This window comes from Podarcis pityusensis (genome assembly GCF_964106645.2).
Source record: "Podarcis pityusensis genome assembly, chromosome: 7".
In the NCBI taxonomy this organism is placed as follows: domain Eukaryota; kingdom Metazoa; phylum Chordata; class Lepidosauria; order Squamata; family Lacertidae; genus Podarcis; species Podarcis pityusensis.
The window spans coordinates 32,371,409-32,390,759 of NC_138031.1; the positions used below are offsets into that span (position 1 = coordinate 32,371,409).

At 41.6% G+C, this 19,351-nt stretch overlaps 1 protein-coding gene and 1 long non-coding RNA gene across 2 annotated transcripts in view; one reads left to right on the plus strand and one right to left on the minus strand.

The window, feature by feature from the left end:
• LOC308481379 overlaps nt 1-19,351 on the plus strand; it is a 916,155-nt gene that overhangs the window by 634,297 nt on the left and 262,507 nt on the right. The gene's annotated exons all lie outside the window — the stretch shown is intronic.
• On the minus strand, nt 517-19,251 carry PI15 (peptidase inhibitor 15). The gene is made up of 6 exons (XM_081013638.1): nt 19,042-19,251; nt 18,186-18,523; nt 4,733-4,851; nt 3,823-3,955; nt 3,586-3,701; nt 517-2,525 (listed from the first exon to the last, which is right to left on the minus strand). The coding sequence occupies exons 2-6, from the start codon at nt 18,456-18,458 to the stop codon at nt 2,390-2,392; spliced, it is 777 nt and encodes a 258-aa protein (XP_080869764.1). The 5' UTR covers nt 18,459-18,523; nt 19,042-19,251; the 3' UTR covers nt 517-2,389.

The window sequence follows — 19,351 nt, forward strand, 5'->3', positions numbered from 1 at the left end:
TAAGGAACCTATGCATCTGCCAATCAGTCATTGGCCTGGCCTGCTAGGCTCTTCCCATTTCCCCACATTAACTGAAAGCACCAAAATATAACCACCTTTCCTTTATATCACAGAAGATCAATAATAATCGAGATGACCCAAGTCTTTCAGGAAAGTTTGACTGCCACTGCTGAACATCTTATTGATAAACCCTGTGTTTCTGAGGAACCTAGTTTAAAACCCACTGGCACCAATCAACCGAAAGCTGATAGTATGTAACACAAGATTACAGGTAAACACAGTATTTTAAAACATCCTACTATTCTTCAGTCATATAAGTGAAATATGTGATGCATTGAAATGTCTCCTAGCTGTGTGGAGGGGTAACTTCTTTTGAACCCTCCAAAACTTGCTGCCTTTTTAAAACGAAGCTGCTCTTATGAAATAGCTTATCTCATTTTTGTTTCCTGTTGCACTTAACAGTGTGTTTATAATGGGTTAATCCTGGCTTCACTGAAAGGAATGTTTTTTTAAAAAAAATAAGTCATTGCTTTCAATGCAGCCAGACTTTCGCCCATTCTTAGCACCATTGTTGTAGACTGTGAAAAAGCTTATGCACCTCTTTGATAATAGAAAACTTTTGTTACTTGAACTCTTGAAAGACAGCTATTCCACAGAATCAGCTTATTCATACAATGTAGAAGAATAACAGTTAACATTACCATATGTATGCAATAGTTTCTGCTACATTACAGAATCATATATTTACAGTTACTAGTTCTGTTTAGAAAGCATAAACACTGTTTTAAAAAAAGTATTGGGTTTTTAATGTCATACCTATCCCCCCCCCAAAAAAAATATTAAAAATATATAGGATTTGCATTTTTCTCAACACTCATCCTCTCCCTAGAGGAGATCATTCATACAAAAAGAACAACAGCTTATTTCACAAGAGTAAAATCAGTTTGATGTTGCACCCATGAATATCAGTTATGCTTTAGCTCTTTAGTAACATAATTATGGGGGGCAGAATTGTGTTCCTGGCCCTACCTCTAGCATCTGCAAGCTGCTAGCCCCAGCTCCAGACATCCACATGTTACTGTGGTCATCTGCAGCAAATACATCTATGCTTACTCTGCCTGGCATTTCATTCAGATATATGACTGCAAAGGTTCAACCACAACTATCACTCACAACTCTGTTACCTAGTTTAACAGAACAGAGCCAGTTAAGGATAAAGGTACTGAACTGAGTCTGACTTGGTCATAGGGAACAGCAAATCTGAACAAGGCGAATGCAGCAAATTTTCTACCACAAATGAAGGAGCCTAACAGCTCCATCCATCTAATGTTACTGAACATCTTGATGTGGTCCTGGGACCTGCATTAGCACGACAGCAGCTATCAGGTCTGCTCTGTCAACAGGGAGTACCAATCCAAGGGGGTAAAGGGACCACCCTGCAGTGCCCTAAGAAACTTTTATGGCTTCAGGTATGAGCATCTGGTCAGAAAAGGTATGTCAAGAAGGGCATAGCCAGAAAGTTCTGCCTCTTTTGACATGGCTAGGATGTTACTTGCTGCAGCAATGTTTTCCATTATTTGTGCTCTCACAGATAAAATCAGTCCATAGCACCAGGCCACAATTACAGTAATGTGCATGCTTTTAAGAAAAGAAATAAAGTAGAACATTTGCTCAATACTGCTTAGATTCTAGAACACTAACCCTGTACAAAACATGCACTGCTAAGGTTTAAGTAAATTTTTCCTCACAAAATCATCTGAAGACCTCCCCCCCTTTTTTTACAAACATTATGATTATTATTTTACTAGAATGCACTTGCTTTTCTCATTCTAAAGAATAACAGACACACAAAAGAATAATTCATAGGTGATTTTGTTCTATTACAGAGTTAATTTGCATTCCATAAATTGCTTGATTTGTACATATCTTCTATTTTGCCAGTTTGGCTAGAAGATATTTGTAAAACTCAGAACATTGCATATGACTACAACACTGTAATGGTGGAGTTTTTGAAGATAAGAAAATATATTCCCAATGACTTTTAAGGAAGCAGAATTTAATTACCTTAAATCCAAGTACACCAGTTGAGATTGTTTGCGGATCACTCCATTACTTGCCATTTCTATAGCTTCCTTTTCTTTCTCTTTGTAAATATATGATATCCCTCTCTGCCTGTCAGTGATCTGGAAGGGTGACTCTGTCAATTAAGCAGGGCTGAAGAGGATTTTTGCCACACCCAGAAATCTAATTATTCAAACTACTTCACAAAGTACATTTATTATTATTAATATTATTAAAATTATTTACATACAATATGTGCAAAGTTCAATATACAATATTTTGTTACAGTCTCATTTGACCAGAATAGTTATTGGGATGCTGCACTATTTTACTTAAACCAATATAAGTAGTTTGATGTTACTCCTGGAAAGCAAAGATTGTCAGTGCAGGATCCTCCATAACTGGGAGGGCAAGCAGAACACGGCACCCCTACTTTATATGGCGCTTCTCCAATCCAGTTCCCCCTGAGGAATAAAAGTAAGAATGTGATTAGCACATAGAATCACTGTTTGAAGTATCTCTCCAACAGATCAATTAGGTTTAGTTTTCTATCTGTTATGCAGGGCTAAAGATTCTGCACAGCAGCGCTCAGATGATCTGTGCCACAAACTAGATATAATGAGTACTCGTATTGGAGTGCTCTGTAGACTGTTGGCTGTGGTCTTATATATACTAGCCTTTTGCGCTCTTTCACTCTTGTCTGATGTTCCTAACCCTTGTTTTAGACCTTCTTCGCCTCTTTTGGATTCTTATGGACTTTTAGATATATATTCTGTTTTACCTCCTTTTAGGTTTTTTAATAAAAAAGTGTTGCTGTTTTTTAAATGATTGTACCGCTCCCTCCTTATGCTGGTCTACAACCGTAATAAAGTGTTGCTGTTGTTGTTGATGTTGTATGTAGGGCTAAGTCTATTGTGTGATTCGGTGAAGAAGAAGAAAATCACAGAGTTTGGTACTTGATACGGAATAGTATCATAACCAGATGTGATATTCATGTTATTCAAGTTTCTAGCCCCTGTGGCTGCAAATGTAGGGTTGGAAGTGTACAGACAAAGCCTGGCCACCTAACCAAGAATGCCAGGCTTTGAAGAAGAACCCCTGCCTGGCCCTGCCACTCAGATGTGGCAGAGAAGCTGCCAGTGCTGGAAAACCCATGTCCTTCCAGATGTTGCTGTATTACAGTTCCCATCATCCCTACCCACTGACTGTGCCCTCAGAGGTTAATGGTATTCAGAGCGTATTACCCACCCTTGCTCTACTCTCATCTGTCACAAATGATAGAAGAGAGTAGATAGAAAAAACGTGAAAGTGCCATTATCTCCTCATTTGCTGTCCAGAGCAAGGAGGATCCGCCCTGGCCCTCTGGCAGATGACATCATCATTCATACTGTGAAAAAAAGCCCCAGATCTGCGCTTCCAGCCTCTTCTTGCTCTGTTGCGCCACTGAAAAGATGATGAGTCAGCTCAGTCAGATAGCCTGCGTGCTAATATGAAAGCTGGTGAAAAGAAAAGAGAGCTACTTACTTTGGGGCATAGTTGCATACCAAATAAACAGCTCGTCGCCAGACTGACCCCCAGACATTCATGTTGTGGCATGTGTGGATTGCACAGCCTATTCGATTGGAAGTGGCCCAAACCATCTGAAGAAAGATTAATATCCATTTGTTAGAGTCAAATGTGGAGAGAAACACAGATAGCATAGGGAGCCGAGCATTGAACTGAAGCATGATATTGATGTATGAAAAGCTGAACTCAAATCACCTGGGTGTAATGTGTGCACACGGGCCCATAGCATCTCAGCGGACACCTTGGATTACAGTCCTGAGGATACGGAAATGCGTAGTCTTTCACTTCATCGTACCATGGCTTCACCAGCTGGAGAATAGATCGATACCTAGGTGGGATTGAAGTCACAGAGAGATAGGGACATTTCTGAATGTTCAGCATTATTGATGTGCATAAGACAGATATTAGGCTGTGGTTATTTCCTCCACGTGATCAAGTTCTCAGGTACGCCCTGGCCTCTTACAGAGTGACTACGATTTCCATGATCATGGTGTCTTGAAAAACTGACCTATATTTTTGTGAATAAGCCCTGGGACATGCTGAAGAAAATGCATGCTCTGTTTGATGCTAGAGTGTTGCTGATACTTATACATAATCTGTTATTTATATAGCTTCTGATTTTGCTGGATGGACAGAGCTGTGAAGGTGATTATTTTATTTTTTGTGTATATGTCCTTTTAGAATTTTAGAAGTTTCCAAATGGTGAACAATAAAACAGTATTTTAAAAAATGAAATGTGAACATTTGCATACATTTACAACAACTAAAGAGTGATCTCTTTGCCTAATTTGTATATCATGTATTCTTGGACCCACATCACAATAATTTTCTTTACCAAAATAGCAACAGTCACTGCGTTGTGTCAGACCCCATTGCTGATCCATGTGTTCCAGTGTACACAGAGTACTCCTGCACAAATAGGCTTCTCTGTTTACTTCACTGGAAAGGAATGCTCTGTGCCTGGATCCTATTGCATGTGTGAACCTGGCTCATTAACTAAGTGAAAGGGGCTGCTTTTGTGCCAATGTTCTCAGGAATCTTCTGCATCAGGGTAACTGTTGCCAAAATACATTGAATGAAGATATGCTACAAGTCATCTGCCCACCTTCCAGTCCGTACCGACAGATTTTGTCCCAAGAATCTCATTAAGTATGAAGGGCCATGGTCCCAAATGCAGGTGGCAGCCCATGCTTCAGCAGACTTGGCTAGATTTTCATCCCACACCTGGAAAAATACATATTCTTTAGTAATACTGAACACAGAAACAGGGTGGGGAGTTCTAAAATATTAACTGCATTGTATTAAGTGGGAGCAGGGCTTTGTTCAGCCGGAGTTGAATGGAATTCCGCACCTCTCAAGTGGGCTCCATTGCCATTACAGTGGTACCTTGGGTTACAAATACCTCAGGTTGCAGATGCTTCGGGTTACAGACTCTGCTAACCTGGAAGTAGTACCTCGGGTTAAGAACTTTACCTCAGGATGAGAACAGAAATCGTGCGCTGGTGGCACGGCGACAGCTAGAGGCCCCATTAGCTAAAGTTGTACCTCAGGTTAAGAACGGTTTCAGGTTAAGAACGGACCTCCGGAATGAATTAAGTTCTTAACTAGAGGTACCACTGTAGAAGAGAACAAGGAAGGCATTCATGGGGAGTTCCAGCCTCTCTTTTTCTATAAAAACAGCACTGAGAATGAAACAGAGAGAGTTGAAGGCAACTGCATGGGGCGTGGCAGAACTTTCCCTCTTCCCTAAATCAGATTGGTCACTTCTGCCATGTTTCTTGCACATGCCTGATGGATCGACCAAACATGATGGTGGTGACTCAGCTAACTCAGGACCCTTCTAAATGGGTGCTTTATTGTGGGTGTATTCTGCAAGGTGCTCTTGATCCAATATTAGTGCATTGGTGATGGAAGCATAGTTCCGCTATGCTTCACCCATGCTACCATGTTATTGCTACCTGGAGGTGCTCTGGCACAACAAAAGTGTGACAAAACCCCCAAACCTGAACATTTGTGATAAAAAAGTTACAGGACTCAGCAGAAAGTTACAGGGTGTACATTGCTTAGAAGCAGTATGACCACCCAAGTGCAAATAGTCTTGGACATGGGATCACAAGAGACTGCCTCAATAGCATCATGAGCACAAATCGTCATGAATGCACAATAAAAATGATGTCTGGCAGGCCCCTGAGGCTTAATTCTATGCATGTATAAGCTTTTTCAGGCATTTGCCTATGCAGATTTATTTATTTATTTATACATACATACATACATACATACATACATACATACCCCACCCATCTGACTGGGTTTCCCCAGGCACTCTGGGCGGCTTCCAACAAAATATTAAAATACAATGGTCTGTTAAACATTAAAAGCTTCCCTAAACAGGGCTGCCTTCAGATGTCTTTTAAAAAGAGGATAGCTGCTTATTTCCTTGACATCTGGTGGGAGGGCTTTCCACAGGGCGGGCACCACTACCGAGAAGACCCTCTGCCTGGTTCCCTGTAACTTGGCTTCTCTCAGCAAGGGAACCACCAGAAGACCCTCGGCGCTGGACCTCAGTGTCCGGGCAGAACGATGGGGGTGGAGACGCTCCTTGAGGTATACTAGACCAAAGCCATTTAGGGCTTTAAAGGTCAGCACCAACACTTTGAATTGTGCTCGGAAACGTACTGGAAACTCAATATATGAAGGGAGCTATGGGGCTGTGTGCAGTACACCTGCTCCCAGCATCTCTGCCCCTGCCAGCTTTATCCATGACATTGGTGCATGGGGGGGGGGGAGATATGAAGGGGAATAATCACGTTTATTTGCTGGGCAAACTTACAATCCTATGTGTTGTGGCGCGGAGGACTCTGAGCACATCCCGTCACACACATGCTCGCGTGTGCACACAGACAGGTTTTTCATTTCAGTCAAGGAAACCAATTCCAAGGCACTTGAGTCCATAGGCATAAATCATGTCCCTCTGTTTAAAAAAAGTATACGGACGCTATTGGGTGTGAATAAACCTGATGTAATCTCTGGAATGCCCTTCCCACTTGACATAACATGAATAATCAGATCCAAATATGCAGTCATTTCTAGGGTGCTTGGGAAATGTTTTCACCGCACAGTGATCCATTTGGCAGAGCTATTCTGAGACTTGTAGCTTTGTGAGGGGGGTAAGGGTCTCCTCACAACTCTCAGTACCTTTAACAAAATAGAGCTCCCAGAATTCTTGGGGGGAAGCCATGACTGTTGAAAGTAGTATCAAAGTCCTTTAAATGAATAGTGTTTGAATAGTGTTTAACTTAGGGTCAAACTACACATGTTGCAAGGGTTCTGTGATCAGATCTCCCACATGCCATATATCATGGCAGGAAGATTTGGATTGGGCTCTGTGGCAAGCCAGAAGGGATTTTTTAACTCTTTCTCCAGCATGGATTCCATGATGCAAAACAACTCTCTGAAATTGCTGTTGGCTCCAGAAAAGGGGTGGGTAGGAATAGAGCACAATACAGACACCTTTCTTGCTTAAGCAGCTCAGAGAGGAGGGATTTTGCATCAATTAGCAGAAGGAAAAGGGTTAACCACACCCCATTTACATTATGACCTGATCTAAAACCCCTCCCCTACAGCTGCTTTTAGGAAGAGAAGAACACAGTGGGAGATCCAGGCAGCGACAACTTTAAAGGAGAGTATTTCACTACACTAAAGAGAGATTGTTGTATCAGCCTTTGTAGGTGGATCCAAAGATTCTTGACATGAACAGTGGAGAAGAAGAAGAAGAAGAAGAAGAAGAAGAAGAAGAAGAAGAAGAAGAAGAAGAAGAAGAAGAGTTTGGATTTGATATCCCGCCTTTCACTCCCCTTCAGGAGTCTCAAAGCGGCTAACATTCTCCTTTCCCTTCCTCCCCCACAACAAACACTCTGTGGGGTGAGTGGGGCTGAGAGACTTCAGAGAAGTGTGACTAGCCCAAGGTCACCCAGCAGCTGCATGTGGAGGAGCGGAGACGCGAACCCGGTTCCCCAGATTACGAGACTACCACAGCTTTGGGAAAACAAATAGGGTACAAGATGTTTTGCAGCTGAAGTTGGCTCTAACACCACCAACCAACCACAGTCTGCTATGTGATGCAGGTAGAAAGAGATGTTTTCTTGGCCATTTGTATTATGGACCTTTGTTTCTTTAAGCAGTTCAATGGACACATGCAACCTATGTAGCAATCACCATATATGGCCAAGTATTTAATATAGAGGAAACCACTTCTCTATCTGCCTACTTTTTACCCATGACTGGAAAATGCCTCTCCTCTCCTTTTCAGTGCATACTAAGTGATGAAAACACATGAGCTCATTGGAATTTATACAGACAGATTTGGCTGGCATTATGTATTTATTTCAGCTATGAGATCACCTGGATTCTGAGCTGTCCCTTTGCAAAGAAATCATTCTTGCATTTGTAATCTATTGGAAAGTCCATATACTAATAGAAATGAATTAATACTGTGATCAGCTAGCAATTGGCACTTTTCTATGAGCAATTGTGTGTGTGTGTTTTAGATTAGTAACTATGTAATCCATTAAAGAACTATAAACAAAGGTTTGGTTCAATATTTCAAGTCAATGGTATCCATCCACTGAGGTTGCCATGCATAAATTGTCTTGATGTGCAGCAGGAATAAAATCCCATACACCACCTCACTTCTGGACTTATAAAAATGTATGCATGCAGCAAGAGGTTGCTACACTTGTGAGAAATCCCCTCCCCTTAATAAGTTATTCTCAGACATCTAATTCTAGTCCTGTTTCACACTCCATCCAATTATTGGTAGGAAGTGTGGGTCAACAGATCTGGCTGAATATAAGTAATGAGTTGTATCTAGAGCCGACCTCCTGAAATCAATAGACAGGACTAACACAGGTCCATTAATTTCAATGCATCTACTCCAAGTAAAATTTAGCTGGATGCAGCCCATAGTTTCCCAATCCCAAAATAATATTTAATAGACCTTGAACTGTTTGCCAACCTTCCAAAATGGAGTCATTCCTTTCAACATGTAGAATGTTTGTTTCTTACCATTCTAGGACATCACAGCACTTCAGCCAATAGCTATAGGGGCTCACAGGTAAGCACAGGGGGGAAACAATGTCATATATGAAACTATATTGTGTATTTCCAAGACCATTTGCAGATTGCTGTTAAACACTGGTCATTGTGTGTGTGTGTGTGTGTGTGTGTGTGTGTGTGTGAACACATAGATAGAAACAGTGAAAGGCTGCTTCTTTACAAATATTTTCCATTATCCATACAAAATAATGGAATTATTGGAAGTCAAATATGAACATTTCACTATCCCAAACTGGTAGCTTTAGGCTTCTTTTTCAAACTAAATTCAGTGGCATTTGTACAGTACCAAGTTAGGGATGAAGTTGATCTGGAAGCCCTGTCCCCTAATTTAAAATACTTAACTTTTATTATCAAAACATGCACAGTGCTTACTTCTAATCCTGTGTGCTTGACTACTGCTGTTTCCATTTCACATAGTGAGAACTAAGACCACGAGGCAGTGGTCTGTGCATGATGGCACATAGACCTGGATCGAAACCTCTCATGTTCTACCTGTCAAAATTCAAGGCACTGTATTTGCCATGCTCTATGGAGTTCTTCTGAAAATTTCCCTTGCTTGTGTTGAATTAAACAAAACCTCTGTTATTTCATCAGCAGAATAAACCTCTTGCAAAGTCTTACAGATTGATTTTAGTGCTTGCCAAACTCATCATGCAAATCCTAATTCTATATTCCACTATTAGTCCCCCAGCATTTCTAGGAATTATATTCTTTGGATGCAATTTTTATCCTGTGACATCGCTGAATATTCTGTTGTTAACTTAAATAGCTGAAAACCCGCAATATTCCTTTGTTTTGTTTCAGATATGGAAGTGAATTAATGATGTCAAGGGGAATAGTTTCCATATGTTTCGGAGCACAGTCCTGAACTCCTTGATATGTAAAATATAGAATCTCATATGATAGGATCTTTCTACATTCAGAGCTGAGGCAAGAGTCAGACAGTAATTGTACTAAATCATTAATATACGCCTAATTCTGATGTCTGCCTTTCACAAGGGATCTGGCTGCATTTATTTTGGGATGACTGATCTTTTAAAAGACTTTCCACAAATATTAAATTTGCATATGGTACATATTCCTCCAATCAGACCACTTTCAGGAGAACTGGAGTGAAGCACTCATGCCATAGCTATTCAAACTAGGCCATTCCTTCCTTGCTTCCTTCCTTTCTTTTTTCTTCCTTTCTTTTTTAATAGTTCAGGAAGCGCTTTGTACTAAAAGGCGATCCTTTCCAATGTCTATTTGTTAAAACTGCTCTGTGATCTTTCATTGTTAACACATTTCCTGGCTTGATTTTTAAAAAACATTTCCAATAAGAATTTTAGTTCAGTCTGTAGCCGGTTGCTACAAAAAAAGCCACCATGTGGATTATATCATTTGGGGGGACTGGGAAGGGAAGTCAGTTGAAAAATCTACAGCTTTTTACACGTTCTCAGATTTTAATATGCCATTAAAAACTTCATAGGGACCTGGCCAATTTTCAAAAACATAGCAATGCATTTAAACAGATGCATATCTTGTGATGTTAAAGACATTATGTGCTCTTAATGTATCCATGTATATCCCAGTCAAGGTTCAGTTTTGGAAACATTCACTTTGACAGTCTGGCCAAAATCAAGGCAAAGCAATGATAAGAACATGACTATGACCTTGTTAATGTTTCTTGGCTGACATTGCACACCGACAGCGGCTTCTGATGTTGCATTTCCTTTCTCGCATGTTGGAAATGTAAGCAAAGATTTATCCCACCAAAAGCCAAAGGCAAGAGCTGTGACTTTATAATGTCAGAATGGTCACATGTCAGTAAAAAGCAATGGCCTGCAGAGAAAGTCCCAGGATCTTCATTAGACACGTTTCTAATATTTGCCTCTGGTATTCTAAAGCTTTGAAGACATGCTTTCAATTAGTTCCTGGCTACTGCCCTGCATGTGTTTTCAAATCTCAAATATAGAAATGAGCTACTGAAACCAGCTCTGAGACAGGGATTTTACCCAGTTGGTTCCTGGGTTGGGATCTAAAGAAGAGGCATGAATGCACAAGAGATTTCCCTTCAAGAAAGCCACTTCCTCTGCCAGACACAGCAGTTTCCCTCTGCTGAAGAGATAAGCCTCTTTTTAAGTTGAACAGTACTTTGGCAGTGGGCATCACTGCAGTGAAAATATTTGAAATCTTTGACTGAGCAATGTCTTCTTCACTCACACATCTTTTCTTTTCTTTTCCCCCTGTCCCATCATTTTCCTTAGCACAATAATTAACTTACAAAGTAACTGCAGGGTGATTGACAGCAGGTTTGTTTATGTAAGAGCTTCCTCACTCATTAAATATGTTTTTGTTAATGGGGAAAAATGGGAAGGTCACCTTCTCTGTAGTTTGAAGGTTGAGTCAACATAGTATGGGGGTTACTGAGGTTAATCTTCAGTGGGATTAATTTTATTGCATGGTTGATATTTTGAACTGTCTATTGTGTATCTGATTAGCTGGGCATAGTTCACAGTCCAAGACCATTCAATGTCAACATAGGCCAGCAAGTTGTTCCTAGAAATTATGTAACTGAGAAGCAGCACTCTAACAGTTTTCAGGCCTTGTTTGAATATAAAGGCTCAAAAGAGCATTGCACTCTAGCGGGTCAACAACTGCCTTCCTGAAGTGCCATCTGGGAGCTCTCCTGGGTGCTGTAGAGCCCAAACCACCTGACTTGCGCTCTGCATATGCTACCTAGGTAGTAGTTGGCTCCTTGATGAATTCAAGCTCTTCAGACATTACTTAAGCAATGTCTTTGGACCTAACATTTCCATACATTATTCAAAATTGCAGTCTCTTCCATATTTGGCTGGCAGTGTAAGTCCACAGAGCCATTGTCTAAGTTATATAAATTGTAGCTCCATTTCCCCATCTCTCTCTGACCTTGCTCCTGAACAACTCTGAGTGCTGGTGCCACAAAACATCTTGTCCTCTATATGCTACAGTACACATTATTGAAAGTTAGATGAGGCAGTAGAACCACCAGGTTCTGCATCAACACAACTTCTTAGAGTAGCTTTGAGTGACTAACAGTAAATTGGTACAGTATTCAAACATGTCACAAGACTCCTTGTGCCCAAGTCTACTTATCTGCTATCAAAGGAACTTGGAGGTAGGGCAAGATTCAGCTCCCAGCCCTTTGCCACCTACTGTTGTGTACAAAACAATATTGCAAGGTTCTAAGGATATTCAGTGGAGTGAACCTACGCCTGTGATTTAGTGTGCATTTTTAGTTCGTAACAATTCAGAGGATCTTTTATGCAACCATAACTGAATGCAAGATCATAACTTGAGCTGGGAAGGTTATTTATCTAAGGACTCGTCCACACTTCCATTTGCCCCACCACACTCCCCCCACCTTGGGAAAAACCACAGTTTAGCACACATTTGGAACAAATGTCAATTGGGTTTTCAATGGATTCAGCACTAAAGAGTGGGTCTTCCAGGGGAAAGCAGTGGGCAAAGGCAAAACCACTTGGACTCATGGCTAGGAAGCATGAGACAAGCAGAGAACTGCTCAGACCCAAGCGGACGTGTGGGTGAGCCCCAAGCAGTAAAGCACATACTCTGTATTCAGCAGGGCCCAGGTCTCAGGTTCTCCTGTGAAAAGAATCAGATACTAGGTGATGTGAGAGACCTCTGCCTGAGATCTAGAGACCAGCTGTCAGTCACTGTGGACAATATTGGGCTAGATGAGCATCCAGTCTGATCTAATGCAAGGCAGTTTCCTATGTCCCTAAGACTGAACTGACACAAACATGCAATTGTGGTTTTCTGAAGGCTTGTCCTTTTCCTTTTCCAGTGGTCTTGGAATACAAACCCATTTTGTGACCTTTCAGCGCAGCACATTTGTAGGCACGAACAATGTGTTCCTAACTACTGCATGTGACATTTGCTATTTGAGCTTCAAAATATGCTAGGGGATCCAGTGTCACTTGCAATGACTACCTTTCAGTGAAACATGGATAGTTTATAATCAAATTAAAGGCTCATTCAGGCTGCACTTTCTAGACACACTTACCTGGAAGTAAATCCCATTGCATACTTCTAGACATAGGTAGGATTGTGCAGTATGAATTTATGCCAAGAAGGATAGTGTGTGTTTGGAGATACAAAATATATGCCATTTCAACTAAAGTGTTTGGGAGCTAGGTTAATAATTGCATGTGTTGGTGCCTTCTCTTTGGTGGTGCCAAGCTTATGGAACTCTTTCCCTAGGAGAAAGAGTTAGAGGATAGTATTGATATAGTGAGCAAAATGGAAACCTGGTGGTATCGCTCTGTACATCAAAGAGGGCATTGAGTCCAGCAAGGTAGAAATCCCAAAAGGGGCAGACTCCTTATTGTAGCTGATGGTACTGGACGCCAATAATAATTGCATACTGGGGACATGCTATTGTTCCCCTAATTGGTCTGCCATTTTTAGTGTCTTCTTAAGACCTCTGTGTACTTAAGTTGCTGGAAGCCACAGGGGAAATGAATGCTCTTGTGCTTGAGTCCTGTTTGCCAATTTCTTACAGGCATCTGCTTGGACACTGTGAGTACAGAATCTTGGACTAGATGGGCCATTGGCCTGATTCTGCAGGCTCTTTTTATGTGATGCATTTGCCACTCTCCTTCCCTTATTGTTTAGTAGAACTTTCACCAGATGAAAATTGACCACCACATAGTGAATTCCCCCTTCCCCACTATTGACCACCATGATGTGAAAGATAGACAGCGAAGCTCTCTACAATAGTGGACAAGATTCAAATAATGAGTGTTGCAATGTAGTTAGGAAACTATAGTTTCCTATAGAGATGCTGAATCCTATGGATCTTAAACTGGAGACTGAAAAGAAATTGTAGCAGTAGAACAAGTAACTTAGATTTTCTCTCCAAAATTGATTAAATAAATATCCATTGTTATAGTTCTGGGCTCCCCCCTTTTCATTTCCACAGTTTATCTTGATTAATTTCCTGAACTCTGCAGTGAAAAGTACTGTTGCTTTTGAAGTGATTTTCTTGGCACTGCACAGTTCCAAAACTCAGATGGGGGAGCATGAGTAAGACAACTTGACACTGGAGCACCACCTCCTAGTCCTGAAGGGAAGATTTGCTTGTTGTTGTTGTTTTTTTTACTTATTTATTATATATAGTTAAAAAAAACCTCCGTTGATATTATATATGTTAATTATTCCTAAAAAGGTTCACCTATTAAAATTAAGTTTGAATTATGCCCTTCCTTCCTTCCTTCCTTCCTTCCTTCCTTCCTTCCTTTGAATTTTCTACTCAAAATAAGTCAATATTGCTGATAAGTCGTTAGCAATACGTGGCCATCTAAGATGCTCCTGTGACTTTAAGATGAACAGTATTCTTGTGTAATAAAACAATAGCCCTTTCAGAACTATGTGAATTCTTTACTCAGTAGGTAACAGAATTTCTGCTGAGCCAGCCTATTTGTTACATTAAAATGCATTCACTGAAAGCTGCAAAGAAATGAAATTTTATATGTAGAGCTGCTGTAGTACATAGTAATTCATCTCCAGGGGGCTAGAATGGCAGGATCACATTACTGGCAGGTGCTCCAGAGTGTGCATTGGCTTCCTGAAGCATTCCAGGGACAACTTAAGATGCTGGTCATAAACTATAAAATCCTAAATAACATGACTGCAACATATCTTGGAAGTTAACTCTTTCACCATACCTCATAACCACCTGTAAGATCAAATAAGAATCTTGTCAGCTACAAGTTTTGTGCATCAAGTAGGAATAATGAAGACACACAGGGAAGTACCCTCAAAAGTGCTTCTCTGAGCTGTAGCTCAGCAGCAGAACAGATGCATGAAGAAGGCCCAGCATCTCCAAGTGGGACTGGGAAAGACTTCTGTCTGAAATTTTGGAGAGCTAGATCATGATGGGGTGAGCCCCTGTTGCTCTGTCCCAGCTTCTGCTAACCTAGCAGTTTGAAAGCATACCAACTTGAATAGATAAATAGGTACTGCTGTGGCAGGAAGCTTAACAGAGTTTCCAAATGCTCTGGCTTCCATCACGGTGTCCTGTTGTGCCAGAAGCGGTTTAGTCATGCTGGCCACATGACCCAGAAAGCTGTCTGCAGACAAACGCTGGCTCCCTCGGCCTGAAAGCAGAGATGAGAGCCATAGCCCACAGTCGAATTGACTGGACCTTTACCTTTACCTTTTACCATACAACCTCTCAACAAGTTCAAGGAATGCTAGAGATGAGTCACTGGGACACAAGAGCTAGCTCACCCCTACATCTGTGCATTCAGAGTGAGTGAGAAAGGTATTTGTACATTTAGTTTACTACACAGACAGCACATGCCAGGACTCCCTGCAATGATGGCAGCCAAAGAGGAGCAGGGCTGCTGCACATCCGCTCAACACCTTCCCACTTTCCTTGAACATTGGGTTATTGTCTGACATCCCCCCCCATCCCAATATTATAACTTAATGAGGGAGGAAGAGCAAATCTAGATTCTCTAATATGCAACAGAGCTCTAAATCTGGTTGTGCAATTATATATTTGCAAGGGTTTCATGCGTAGAGAGAACTATGGGAATTGCTAGATTTACAAGACTGATTCAACCAACCATTTCCTTGCATATCAACTGGTTCGCCCCATGACTCTTGTTAAGCAAGATTTTTCTTCTAGTTTACATTGTGGGGAATACAGTTAAGGTTGGGTCCATCTCACTCAGCTGATGATTCTGTTGGGTCCTGAAATTTTTTTGGTCAATACCACAAGGTATTCTGGTCCCTTAGAATCCACAAACTTAATGATTGGCTGCATTCCAAGAACATGGGCATTTCCTGGCTCTCAGCAAGCTTGGTTCCAGCGTGCTGCACTTATTGCCAAATGTCTGGTATGAAAAGCTTCGACAGCAAAGGTAATCCAAACCTGAATGGCGGAAATGGTAAAATTGGCTTCCAAGACACAGACTGCTTATACAAGACAGCAAGCTTTGCAAACATTGGGGGAGGGGAAGGAATCAGGAATCCATCCTTAGAATGCATTGACTAAACACTTGGGCTACTGGCATGTTTGCTCAGTCACTGGGATTATCTCCTGCTCTTTCTGATCCCCGTTTTCATGTGTTTGTGTGTTTTACATATTTTCCCCTGATGTCTCTTGTGATGTTGTAGAAAGAAGATGAATGACCTGGATGTACAACACTGTATATGGAATTTATATTTTCTGGGAATGGGGTGGTTATTTTAGTGATGAGGCAGGAAGGAGGGATTTCAGCCAAAGAAAGTCATTCTATTCTTGTTTACTTTGTTGCATATTTGATGCTCTTCTAATATAAAAGCTAAAGAAAAAAAATATCTGGTGAGCATGTGGGTTGGATGGGGCATGTGAGGCAAAAGGGCAGCTTGTATGGGAGTGGTAAAGTACCAGGCAATCCACCATCCCATATAATTAATAGATTTTAGATGTTACTGCTGCAGTATGAGATTCAACCACAAGGAAACGGTGCCATGTGCAAAATGACCATGCAACATTAACTGCCTTTTGTGGGGGACAAGGCAGTAGGAGAAGGTGGCAGGAAATCTATGATCTATATCCCAACTCCTAGATAAGCTGAGGATGGTCCGTTCTAGGCAGTTTTGTGCTGAATTCCAATTTAAAGTTGTTCTTCCCTGATCCCTTCTATCCCTCTCTCTGTTTTCGTCCTGGGTCTATTATATCTGTTTATATTATTAGTCCTTAAGGTCAGTGGTGGAAGAACTCTCTCCGGCACCTGGAGCAGCGCAGCCCGTATGGACTGCACATCTGCGGCATCCCACGCATGAACACTCAGTACGGAATGCCACACATGCGCAGTCCGTACAGGCTGCCACTCACGTGTGGTGGCCATATGGGCTGCCGCTTGAGCGGCATCCCATATGGACTGAGCACATGCAGCAGCCCGTACAGTCGCCATGCGAGAGGCAGCCCATACGGATGACACGCATATGGACGGCCATCTTGTCACCCCTCCCAGAGTGGCACCCAGGGCAACCCGCCCCCTCCACTCCCCCTTCCTACACCTCTGCTTAAGGCAGAGATAGGAAACTTGTGAACTTCCAGATGTTATTAGACTACAGCCTCTGTCATCCCTGACCATTGGCCATGCTGGCTTGGGCTGATGGGGTTGTCATCTTAAACATCTGGAGGGCTGTCCCTGTATCAGGAGATAACCAAGGTGAAGAGAACTCAAAAGTGCTGTGGCACAGTTGCACTTACTAAATGCACAATGAGCTTTCCTGAACAATAGCCTACATTGTCAGGTACAGTGGGGGAGAACTGAACCTAAGCCAATCCACTACAAACTTTTATTGGCTTCACATTAGGTAACTGCCATGACTTTTCCCTCCCTCCCTTAAAAAAAAAAAAAAGTATGAATCTTGGAGACTGTAGTTTGCAGAACAGGATGAGAATTCTCTTTTACAGATCAGTAATATCCCTCACAGAACCACAAGCACCATGATTTCCTGGAAAGAGGGAATGGCAGTTCACGTAGTTCAAGTCTGCAATGTTAATATGTCCCATAGCAATGTTAACATACTTCCTTCTATTCCTGGCTTTCTCTCTCTCAAAAGCAGAAACCAAGTATCACACAAACATATCATGATAACCGGAGTGTTAAAAAATATCCATGCTTTAATAGTGCCATGGTTTTTAGGGTTATGTTTAACCCTTAAAAACCATGGGAGCATTAAAGCATGGATACTAAACTATGGGTGAAGTGCTGTAAATTAATATGAGCAAGTCGTCCCAAATCCTCATTCAAATTCCCTCATTCCCTGACCATTTTGCCATGCTGGTTAGAGATGATGACTACTGGAATTCAACAACATCTGGAGGTCATTCTGTTATTTTAGGTATAGTAGGAACCCTACATTCAGATAAACCATTGCAAAGAAGATTGAAAAGCTCCTCCACCCCTGCTTCTGATTGTTTTTGTGTATTTCATAGAGAAAGCACCATCAGTGTGTATTGCACCTTGCAGTGATACAAACAATACAGCATTAATGCAAGAGGTTACCGACATTCAGAAAATGCACAACTGATGCATGGCAGCCACTATTATACCCTATCCCAAATTTCTGTGTCATAAGTGGCCTGGGTTATTCTGTTCATTCAAAGCTCTAGAGAGGTTTCAAAAGCTACTGGTCTAATTTAAAAGAGGGTGGGAAAGGAGAGGGGAAGAAATGACATAGTGTAATATTAAGGGTAGCCAATGCACTGCCTTCCAGTCATTGTTGGACTACCACTCCCTTCATTCCTGGACAGTGGCCATGCTGCCTGGGGCTGATGGGAGTTGTAGTCCAACAACATCCGGTTTGGCGCCACTTTGGCTTAGTAGCATGAAACATCAGCTTTATACTTTCTAAAGTTCAGGAGTGGGTAGGGAAGTAAATGAACGTCCACTTACCATATATTCCATGTTAGATGCTGGTGGGAAGACTTTGCCTCTGACTTGGTTGTGATAATCCAGAATGGCAATCATGTCATTCTGTGAAATATATCGTTTCCGCCTGGTTTTGGGAGGGCTTGCAGAATCCGGAGGAATGTTCAAGGCCGCTCCAGCGTCTGTGTAATTATTGGCTGAGAAGAACAGCTCAGTGGAGTTGTGTGACTCTATTGCACTTGTTTCACAGAGAATGGAAATCAAGAGGGTACCACTGATGGCAGAAATTACTGTCATTTTGGGCCCTGGTGGTGGGGTGGGGAGCAAAGATTTACTTCAACTCACAATGGTAAGCAGAAGATCTGTGAAGGGAAAATGGTTAAATAATGTGACTGGGGTGAGTGTGAATATCTTTCTCTTTCAGATGAGTTTTCCCCAACCTTGAGTTTATTCATTTATAGTATTTTTACCTAGCTCTTCAACTGTTTAGTCATCTACATAAGGTAACTCAAACTATAATGTTTCCAGAGAATCAAATAATACCTTGCTTTGTCTCAAGTTGCCTAGCAACCATATACACACATTGCCCTATAACATACAACAGGATTTATTACTGGCCATCTGACTACTGCATAGAGCATCTAATAGCCTGACAATGAAAGCTCCATCCATCCTGGTGATTAGGAATGTGCTTTTGCACTCATTCCCCCCACCCTACACCCGCAATAAATATTCAGCAGCAAAGCGATAGGCAAGAAACCTGAGAAGACATGGAAACACAGTATCTCACTCGTACGGCTAATAACTGAGTCCAGCAAAATAGGATGTGCATTAATAAAAAAGTGCATGCAAAGCAAACTGACAGAGCTCAATGGCTTACCTCTTTGCAGAACCAAAAAGCCTAGTGTATTGTCCTTCCAAGTTAAACAGCTCTTGTCTGTGCTCTAGTGTGAACCCTTGGAAAGAAGTGTGTGTCTTATTACAAACCCTCAAAGAGAAAGAGAGGGAGAGGGAGAGGGAGAGAGAAACTTTGCAAGCTTTCTAGCGGCTGGCTACAGGAGCTGCTAACAGCTTTTATATGTTAGTCTGTGCGAGCCACGAAGGGCAAATCTTTCCAAGAGTCTTTTGCACAGCCAAAAATGAAAGGGGCGGAGTTTTGCACAGGAAACACAGTGATTGGGTACCATCTG